At 42.0% G+C, this 10,526-nt stretch overlaps 1 protein-coding gene across 3 annotated transcripts; it reads left to right on the top strand.

Moving 5' to 3' along the window:
• Positions 1 to 3,921: 3,921 nt before the first annotated feature.
• On the top strand, positions 3,922 to 10,310 carry pih1d2 (PIH1 domain containing 2). 3 transcript variants are annotated; one of them, XM_042297425.1, is made up of 11 exons: positions 3,922 to 4,878; positions 4,990 to 5,033; positions 5,803 to 5,965; positions 6,150 to 6,334; positions 6,515 to 6,613; positions 6,760 to 6,902; positions 8,848 to 8,974; positions 9,223 to 9,453; positions 9,613 to 9,758; positions 9,830 to 9,911; positions 10,093 to 10,310. In XM_042297425.1, the coding sequence occupies exons 1-11, from the start codon at positions 4,745 to 4,747 to the stop codon at positions 10,095 to 10,097; spliced, it is 1,359 nt and encodes a 452-aa protein (XP_042153359.1). In that variant the 5' UTR covers positions 3,922 to 4,744; the 3' UTR covers positions 10,098 to 10,310. The 3 variants fall into 3 exon arrangements, with proteins under 3 accessions (XP_042153359.1, XP_024300986.1, XP_024300988.1); XM_024445218.2 differs by having other exon boundaries at positions 9,613 to 9,911; XM_024445220.2 differs by lacking the exons at positions 3,922 to 4,878; positions 4,990 to 5,033; positions 5,803 to 5,965; ... (1 more) ...; positions 6,515 to 6,613; positions 6,760 to 6,902 and adding exons at positions 7,571 to 8,106; positions 8,429 to 8,618 and having other exon boundaries at positions 9,613 to 9,911.
• The last annotated feature ends 216 nt before the right edge of the window (positions 10,311 to 10,526 follow it).

Below are 10,526 nucleotides of genomic sequence, written 5' to 3'. Positions count from 1 at the left end.
ACCAGCAGGCAGAACAGTGTTCATTTTGTTCTTGAGCGGCCTGCTGAGAGATGTGATACCTTAGGATTCAAAATGAGTCTGACCGGGATTGATGTGATATGAGGACGTAATATTATGACCTTTGCTCATGAAGCTACAATTTTCAGCAAATAATGTTCTGTCTGCCAAGTGGATGCTCTGTTGGCACAGGTAAGATACCCCCCTGCCTTATCAGTGGCTTGGGGGGGTATCCCTGGAGATGTTCCCCCCCCCCTACAAAGAACTGGTTGAGCCTGCCTCCATAGGCCCCATGACCCCCTTGGCAAAACAACAGGTTCATTCAGCAGCACAGCACCACTGCTGACCTCATTGTCTCTTTGTGAAGGGAAATCCAGAGTTGCATTTTGTAAAATGGCAAATGGTCAACCAGCTGCGAGCAGAGCGCATCTCTGTCTCTAACCTAACACAGGCCTACAGATGAGCGTTGAAGAGCCCAGTGCCACACTCTCCTCCGGACAACATAGCATACAAGGAAAACATGGTAAGACTCCATGCATAAATCTCTGTCTCTCTCCTTACCCCAATTTACTTTCAACATCACCTTGATACCTTCTCTGTTGCTCTCACCTCCCCTGACGCCCTCTGTCTTTAGGCTATTGACTCACTCAACATCACTGACAACAGATGTTGTTTTCATAATGCCTGTCTACTTACTGTACATGTACTAGCTGTTGTGCATGTTGTTTAACAACAACTATAACGATTTAATAGAATTGTTCATGGTTTTTAAGAATCTAATGTCAATCATCATAATATATTTCAAGTACATGTACATTGTATACTTCTTACTAATGTAATGTATTATCTGCTAGAGGGTAACTTAAAGGGAAATATATGCATTCAGTGCATGCTTTGGTTTGATTCTAGGGGTTTATTACAATGTTTAAGGATCATGTTGAAGCAGATGGTTTTTAGAGGGGATTTGTAAATATATAATGCCATCTTATTTTACCACAATATCTCACTGCATGAGCTAGAAATACCCTGTAGTATTTAACTCTGATTAACATTTTTAAAAGTGTGTGTCTTGCAATAGAAAACAAATGTAAGTAGTCTGATTCACCTGCATGTGAAATACCTGCTGCATGGGTCTGGTTCTGTGTAGAGTAAATCCATATGTCTGCAGCACAAGTATGACGTGTTGGCTGGGGTTCTCACGTTAGGCTATGAATGATACATTGTGCTTCAGTTCACACACCTGGACACCTGTGACATTATCTACGCACCTTTACACACCTGCCATTGAAATTCCATACACCTGGACAAACCCTCCTGAGATCTCTCAGTTTCAGTCATCCTAATTAAATATGTTTCATTAAGGGGATGAATAAGGCTTCTGTGTGTGTAGAAGTGGAGGGGGAGTCAGCCAGGAAGAATAGGTTATGTTCATATCCAGTGTCCCAGGAGACTGATATAAATAGTGTGTGTGTGTTGTATTCATTGCATATGTTGCAGAATCTTGATGGAGATATATTATCTGTGATTGAGAATCCTGTGGCTGTCAGTCATCCTTTTCACCCAGAGAAGACAGGAGTGGGAGAGGCCAGAGGAGCTCAGAGTCAGAGCTGCCATGCCTGGCTGAGAGGAATCCATTCTACAAACCACGGTAAGGCCATGCCTGGGTGGTGCACTGTCTAATAGGGCTGGAACCACAGGCTATGATTAGTATGACATTATCCAATTAGTGCTCAAACAAGGCATGTTACATAAAGTCTTATCTAATTAGAGTATATAAGCTTTAAGCTTCAGTACTTTAGTGTCTCATTGTCTTAAGTTAAAGCCAAGTCCAGCGAGCCTCAGTGCTTTGGCTATCCTTTTCACAAACTGTAGTACAGTATACAGCTACCCCTCACAGCTGCCGTGCAGACTTTATCTGAGTCAGTTGATCATGACACTGCCTGTGAAATGTTCAGCATTCATCTTTGTCACCTGTTCCCTGTATGTGGTATGCTTTGTTCACATCCTTAGTTGTGTGCACGTTGTAGACTGTAATGGCTGTTACATGCTGTGCCGCTATCTCTTCCACTCTATGTCAGTGTGACAGACAGCTAACATGCCTTTTAGCAGTATACCCAAGCAGTTTATCTCTTATCAGTGTCTAATTCAGCTGTGCTCCATTGTCAGCCCATAGACTGGTGAGAGTACTGGTTGCTGTGTGTGCAGTAGGACTTCTGGGAGGCTTAGCAGTCGGAGTGTGGTTCCTAGGTGAGACATCCTGCAAGTGTCAAATCATGAAGTGAATGATGACATGTTCAATGTTCTAGTGTTTGTGAGGCACAGATTCCTTGCTGTGGTGGATAGCAAACCGAAATAACCCTACATGTCAGAATATAGAACACTGTATTTGAATGTTTTACAATGAGACTGTTATAGCTGATTAACTATGCATGATAATTATGTCTCACACAATGACAGAGCTAGATTAAGAACATCTGTTTTACATCCACTGTAGCTATAATTCACTCTGCATGTTGTTGTTTTCCCTCCCACAGTCAGGTTGTTGTTGCGGCCTACCTCCTCTCAGAGTCCAGCAGGGCTGGGGGACACCAAGGAGACGTCCTTCTGTAACGTGACCGAGGACATCTCTGTGGCTGACCCCAGGAAAGGTCTGTGCCTCTCAGCCCGTCACCCACCACAGAGACTGTCATCTTGTCTGTGTGATTGGTTACATCCCAAATAGCACCTTATTTCCCATATGCGCTAGTCATAAGTATTGCACTATATAGGGTAAGCAGTGCTTTCAGAAAGTATTCACACCCCTTGACTCTTTCCACATTTTGTGTTACAGCCTGAATTTAAAAAATGTGTCACTGTCCTACGCACAATATCCCATAATGTCAAAGTGGAATTATGTTTTTAGAAATGTTTACAAATTAATTACAAATGAGAGCTGAAATGTTTTGAGTCAATACGTATTCAACCCCTTTGTTATGGCAAGCCTAAATACGTTCAGGAGTAAAAATGTGCTTAACAAGTCACATAATAAGTTGCATGGAGTCATTCCGTGTGCAATAATAGTGTTTAACATGATTTTTGAATGACCACCTTATCTCTGTACCCCACACATAATACAATTGTCTGTAAGGTCCCCCAGTCAAGCAGGGAATTTCAAGCACAGATTCAACCACAAAGACCAGGGAGGTTTTCCAGTGCCTCACAAAGAAGGCCATCCATTGGTAGATGGGTAAAAAAACAAACAGACATTGAATATCCCTTTGAGCATGTTAAAGTTATTAAAGTTATAACGGTTGCCGGAGAGGAAGGAAACTGCTCAGGGGTTTTACCATGAGGCCCATGGTGACTTTAAAACCGTTAGAGTTTAATGGCTGTGATAGGAGAAAACTGAGGATGGATCAACAACATTGTAGTAACTCCACAATACTAACCTAATTGACAGAGTGAAAAATGGAAACCTGTACAGAATAAAAATATTCCAAAACATGCGACCTGTATGCAACAAGGCACTAAAGTAATACTGCAAAAAATGTGTCAAAGTAATTAACTTTTTGTCCTGAATACAGAGTGTTATGTTTGGGGCAATCCAATACCACACATTACTGAGTGCCACTATCCATATTTTCAAGCATAGTAGTGGCTACATCATGTTATGGGTATGATTGTATTCGTTAAGGACTGGGGAGTTTTTCAGGATAAAAAATAAACCTAGAGGAAAACCTTGGTTCAAAATTCTTTCCGCCAGACACTGGGAGATGGATTCACCTTTCATCAGGACAATAACCTAAAATGCAATCCAGGTGTGGAAAGCTCTTAGAGACTCACTGCTGTAATCGCTGCCAAATATGCTTCTACAAAGTATTGACTCAGGGGTGTGAATGTTTATGAAAATGAGATATTTCTGTATTTCATTTTCAATAAATTTGCTAACATTTCAAAAAACATGTTTTCACTTTGTCCTTATGGGGTATTGTGTTTATATGGGTGAGAAAAACTAATATTTAATTGATTTTGAATTCAGGCTGTAACACAACAAAATGTGGAACAAGTCAAGGGACACACTTGTTTTGTCAGGCAGAAAGACCTTCCTAGCAGTTTGATAAACCAAATGTGTTTATATTACAACTATAATTGTCTTTATTGTAGTACATATCTTTATTAATACATTTCTTAACAACTTCTACATGATCACAGTCAGTGGAGAGGAGTGGAGACTTCAGTGGAGAGGAGTGGAGACTGTCTATCAACCGACATCAAAACATGAAATAATGATCTGTTTATATTGACTACATTAGTTATTGGATATAAGCTGCTTAACATTTCCCTCTCAAACAAGACAGCAGTTCATTACTGTTGATCTAGTTGGTCTCTGGAGGGATTATTTTCAATCAATGAGGTTCAGTGTTTTACAGAATCAGCCCGGAGAACTCTCTCCTGGAGATCCAGCTAGAGAAGGTGCCCACGTGGCTGCCTGTGTGCTATGAGAGATGGAACTCTTCCCTGGGGACCCTGGTCTGCCGCCAGCTGGGATATCTAAGGCTAGTCAACTGAGACCATTTCCTTACCATAAAGCCCACAGCAGCTTGGCAACATAAAAGGCTATTCACCTAACCATAAGGCTGATTGCTCCCAGTTAATGTTAGATTATTTAATACCTCGTTTATAGGCTTGCCCGATGCCCCGTGGATCATACATTACTTTTTAAAACAGACACTCTCCCATATCGCCTGCTTTTATAGAAGATATAACTATGATTCATTTGGTTTCCAGACTGACCAAGCAAAAAGGGGTGAACTTAACGGACATCGGACCTAACTACACCGATGGCTTTATACAGATCACATCTGAACACAAGACCAGCCTGGAAAATATATGGCAGTTAAGGTACGGCAGCTGTCTGAGGATATAAAACATAACCTAATGATTCAGAAGAAAATAGATGTGCTATAACATAGTAATCAAGCTTTTTTAATGGATGGATTTGTTTTTATTTAGGGGGAGTTGCGTCACAGGGAAGGTTATAGCTTTGAAATGTTTTGGTAAGTTTCTGCAGGGTACTAACAACAACTAACATAACAGTGGATCACATTGTAAATGTATGCATCTCACACACAGGTAAGACCCAATGACCTTCATACGACCTCTCAGTCATGACTTCCAAGTTCTACATATTGGTGGTATACACTAGGTGTACAAAACATTAGGAACACCTTCTCTTTCCATGACATAGACTGACCAGGGGAATTCAGGTGAAAGCTATTGTCCCTTATTGATGTCACTTGTTAAATCTTCTTCAATCAGTGTAGATGAAAGGGAGAAGAACGCTTAAATAATATTGTTTAAGCCTTGAGACAATTGAGACATGGATTGTGTGTGTGTGCCATTCAGAGGGTGAATGTGCGAAACAAAAGATTTAAATGCCTTTGAACGGGTTATGGTAGTAGGTGCCAGGCGCACCGGTTTGAGTGTGTCAAGAACTGCAACACTGTTGGGTTTTTCACGCTCAACAGTTTCCCGTGTTTATGAAGAATGGTCCACCACCCAAAGGACATCCAGCCAACGTGACACAACTGTGGGAAGCATTGGAGTCAACATGGGCCAGTATCCCTTTCGACACGCTTTCGACACCTTATAGAGTCCATGCCCCGATATTGAGGATGTTCTGAAGGCAAAGGGGGGTGCAACTCAATATTAGGAAAGTGTTCCTAATGTTTTTTTTTACAGTAGGGTGATGAGTTACCTCCATACAATGTATGTAAAGTGATCTGGGAATAAATGCCTTCATATTTGTTTCCTTTGCCTGTGTAGAGTGTGGGACGCGGGCTAAGCTGCCCAGGATAATCGGGGGAGTGGAGGCTACCTTGGGAAGGTGGCCCTGGCAAGTCAGTCTCTACTACAGCAACCGACACACCTGTGGAGGCACCATCATCACCAGCCAATGGGTGGTCACCGCAGCCCACTGTGTGCACAAGTAAGACCCCTCGGGGTAAAAGGTTAGAGGTCAGAGGTCACTGACTCATGACAGTGTAGTGATGACTAGGGACAGCAATTGCTCTCACTTTCTTTTGCATAAAGTAATTCATACTTTATACAATTGAGAGTTGAAGAGCCATCTAGCTGCCATACATTTATTAATCTCTTTTATAACATTCCAGTTATAGGCTGCCACAGGTGTCCAGTTGGGTGGTCTACGCTGGTATTGTCACACGCAGTTCAGCTAAAATGGCTCAGTACACTGGATATGCAGTGGAAAAGATAATCTACAACAAGAAATACAACCTCAGGAGCCACGACAATGACATTGCTCTGATGAAACTACTGACCCCACTGAATTTCTCAGGTGACAGGGAACTTGATTACTTTTGAATGCATCACATAGTCCCTTGGCTGACTGGAACACTCAACTATATGATTACAGCAATCAGTTCCAAAACATGTTCCAATATTACTGAAATCAACTTCAACATGACCTACACTGTTTTCTAATATTCCAAATATTATTTTTTATTACATTTTTTAGATACCATCAGGCCTATCTGTCTGCCACAGTACGAGCATGATCTACCAGGAGGAACACAGTGCTGGATCTCTGGCTGGGGCTACACTCAACCAGATGATGGTACGACTATGTTAAATCAATATTATCATTTAAATAGGAAAATGTAATGTATCTATATCGATGGTTAAATGTTTTCTCATAGCCCAAAGTCATTTAAATCATAAAAATTAGAGGTATATTTACATTAGTTTGACTTTCTTTGACAGTTCTCATCCCTGCCACGCTAAAAGAAGCTACAGTTCCACTGATAAGCACCAAGAAATGCAACAGTTCCTGCATGTACAATGGAGAGGTCACCCCCCGCATGCTCTGTGCTGGATACACCGAGGGCAAAGTGGACGCATGTCAGGTTAGTTCATAAACACATACCAGTGTTCTTCCTCCTGTGGTTTGTTTTATGAAGAGATTTACCAAAGGTCAGAGAGTTGTTGTCTTACAAAAGTAGAATTGGTTCTTTATAATGAGAATATTTTCCCTCAGGTGTCCCCCTGTACTGTTCTAAATGATCGAAGACAAAGCTCATTAGGCATGTGCCTGAGAGAGCACACCAACTTTATTCAGGGTCCTACCAATCAAATTCAGTGGCGCTCAGGATTCAGTATTCCACAATATCCCAACCCATAATCACTAAATCACTGTGACTTAACAATATCTCAACCCATAACAGTTAGTGTGGTAGTCTGGTAACCCGTGTGATTGACAGCAATGTATATCTGCCCAGGGGGACAGTGGGGGTCCGCTAGTCTGTCAAATTGACAACGTGTGGAGACTGGTGGGGGTGGTGAGCTGGGGTACAGGCTGCGCTGAGCCCAACCATCCCGGAGTCTACACCAAGGTGGCCGAGTTTCTCGGCTGGATCTACGACATGATTGAGGTAAACTTACACTAACTCTTCCGTTGCATAAGCCTATGCATTGATTTTTTACATATCAGGACCACATCTGCTTTGCAGTTCTGTTTCTCCTCTTGAAATTGCATAATACTGTATGTTACATTTGTTTTTCCATCCACAGAGCTACTGAGGAGGAAGAGGAATAAGACGATGGATGATCAGGGAGACTCCAGAACAGGCCTAGAGGAAACTGAAACATATGATGCTCCTGACATTCTTCCCCCTGTACTGTAAATGTAATTTTACCTCCTTATAACGGCCATGTTGATTGCAGAAATGCATACATTATTTAACAGTAGGAAATATTTTATACTATACATGTTTGTCATACATTGTATTTTTAGCACCTGAATGAGAACATATTTATACCATATATTCGTCTTGTATTGAAAATAAATGATGCTTCATATCTAAACATGTCCATTGTCTACTCTGGTGTGATGAAAGAGCTTTATGTACCAGAGCCATCATTTCAGGATGCGGACGGTGTCCACCGTTTAGTGCAAAGTAGTAGCATCTCTTCTGTCTGTAGAGGGCGAGCATGCACCACTCTCATCTCGTTTCCATAGTAACAGAGCTCTCGCTACAAAGTTGATTTAGTCAACATTTAGCTGTAAAGTTAGCACAGGGGTCGCAAGAACTTGAAGCAAGCAAGTTTACTGTGAGTATTTCCATGTGTTTTGTTTTAGAAGGATAACTAACGTTACTGTTCACCATTTGATTCACAGTATTCGTACCAAATAGTTTGATTGTATTCAAAGGCATTGCTGTCTGGTGTATTGCAACAGGTGGTAGACCTAGCGCTAGCTATTTAGCTACTGTAGCTAGCTAGCTAACGTTAACGTTATTTAACCTGGCTATGAATTCTCTCCATGCTTGTTCATCTATAGCTAACTTTCATTGTCATACCCATAATCAAATGCAAAACTCCAATGAGCTGTGTGTATAACGTTACTAAACTAAATCCCTCAAAATCTTTTCAGAAATATGTCTTCTTCCCTGGGGTGTACAAAGGAAGTTTTGCAGCAGGTCAACCAGTTCTGGTCCATGTTAGACGACCTGTCTCAGAATGACCCTCAAAGCTATCAGATGTTTATCGAGAAACAGATGAAACAGGGAACTGATTATAATGCACCACCTCAGCCTGACTCCTGCCTACTCACTGAAATGCTGGTACCGTCAAGTATCTGCTTTTTCTATGAACAGCTACACCCACACTGTAGAGTTTATCGATTCAAAACATACAAACACTGGCCTACATAAAAATGACATAGCAAAGTGTGTTGGTAAGAGAATACTGGTTCATTTGTTTGCAGTGCACGTTTGACTGTGCACTGCTGGCTAATAATATGGAGGTGTGAACTATAAAGAGGCTGAACAGTTGCTTTATTGTTTGTGTCAGGAGCCAAAGAAAGGGTTGCTGTACATCAATGTGTGTGGCTGGAAGCGCGTCCCTACCCCTGCTGATGAGAACAAGCCAGTGCCTGTGTGTGGAGGGAGACTGGAGACAGACACTGATGAAGGAGGAGGTACTAAGAGTCACTGTTGTCCTGCAGAACACAAACCCGTATTTCTGCATAATTACCTGCATTGTAACCTGTATTACAAGAGGTGCTGGCAAAAAAAAGAGAACATTCCCCAAATTACATTCTACTAAAGCTGACTTTCTTATAACTTGTTTTATGGTTTTGATACTAATGTTATGTAACACTGAAATAAAAAGTTGTATCATTGCCGTTTCTCAGGACTACAACTTTGTTGTGTTTCCTGTATTCAGACGACTACAGTGTGATGGATGTGGCGTTCAGCCCTGCGGTGCTGCAGCAGGCTCAGAAGGACAAGAAGGAGGACCAGGTTCACCTGTTAGCTCTGAGCTTCACCCAGCAGCAGCACGGCCTGCGTCTGATCCAGCAGTACAACGTCAGCAGCAGTAAGCTGAAGGGCAGCCTAGAGGACATGCAGCGCCGCCTGGGTTCTCTAAAACAGTACAGCCCTGCCACAAACACAGGTAAAGCCTCTACATAATTATTCCCTGGTTCAAGGGTTTTTTTTTTATTAAGGTGACAACACCAAGATAAAGGCGAGATTATTGAATTCAAGATTTCTTTAAATGTATACTGTAGGTGAAGATACATTTTTTGACATTCATTTGACATCAATTTCCCAGCCTCCCAGACCCCAGCTTCCCTGCTTCAGCAGATCTCTCTGCGTGAAGGGCAGACTGAGGACAGTACACCTGTGCAGCTCATCACATCTGTCCAGCTAACTCCTGGGCCAGGGGACCAAAGCAACAAGACCAAGAACCTGATCCAGGTGATCTCTAGCTCAGTGACAGCCGAGCCTCAGCGGCCACAGCACCAGCTCACTGTCAACTCTGACCCCAGGGACCTCTCCCGGAGCCTGAAGCTGACTATGGAGCTACCAAAGGTTCAGTCCATCACAGAGTGCCATCTCAGCATTTCCCAGGTCAGGGACCACTCTGCTTCCCCTTCCCTTGTGCTATGAATAAGGCCCTGTGATGGATTAACAAAAATTCTGTCCCTTTTGCTTAAACGCTTCTTATGTTGACATAATAGCCTGTTACATTATAAGTTATCCTTTCTGTGGTCTTGTGGGTCTAATAGTCTGTGTGTGTATTTCTCTGTAGGATGATGTACTACTAGAAGTGGAGGATATGTACCATCTACACCTGGAGCTGCCTGAGACTGTGAATGAGGAGTCGGCCTCTGCCACATTCAACAAGAAGAAACGGTTATTAACTTTGCAGGTGTCTATACTCTAGTGCTGGTACTGCCAACACTAAAAAGACGCAAATTCATTAATAGACAAAGAAAATAACAATAAACACTGTCTTTTCTGGCAAGACACAGTTACACCCAGTAGGTCATTTGTCTTTCTGAAGAGATGACAGGCAGGAATGTAATTTCTGTTATGTTATGCATATAAGCTATGCATCTGAACCTTTGTAGTAGTAAACAGTACCTTAGTAAAGACATTCACAACGACATTAATGACTCGAGTGGAATTATAGTCCTCCATGATCATGAGTTACATTAACTGCGTGTCTGGGAAATAATTCAC

This window comes from Oncorhynchus tshawytscha, linkage group LG14 (assembly GCF_018296145.1).
Source record: "Oncorhynchus tshawytscha isolate Ot180627B linkage group LG14, Otsh_v2.0, whole genome shotgun sequence".
Classification (NCBI taxonomy): domain Eukaryota; kingdom Metazoa; phylum Chordata; class Actinopteri; order Salmoniformes; family Salmonidae; genus Oncorhynchus; species Oncorhynchus tshawytscha.
Note: the sequence above shows the minus strand (reverse complement) of the source record. Positions and strands in the feature narration are given on the sequence as shown.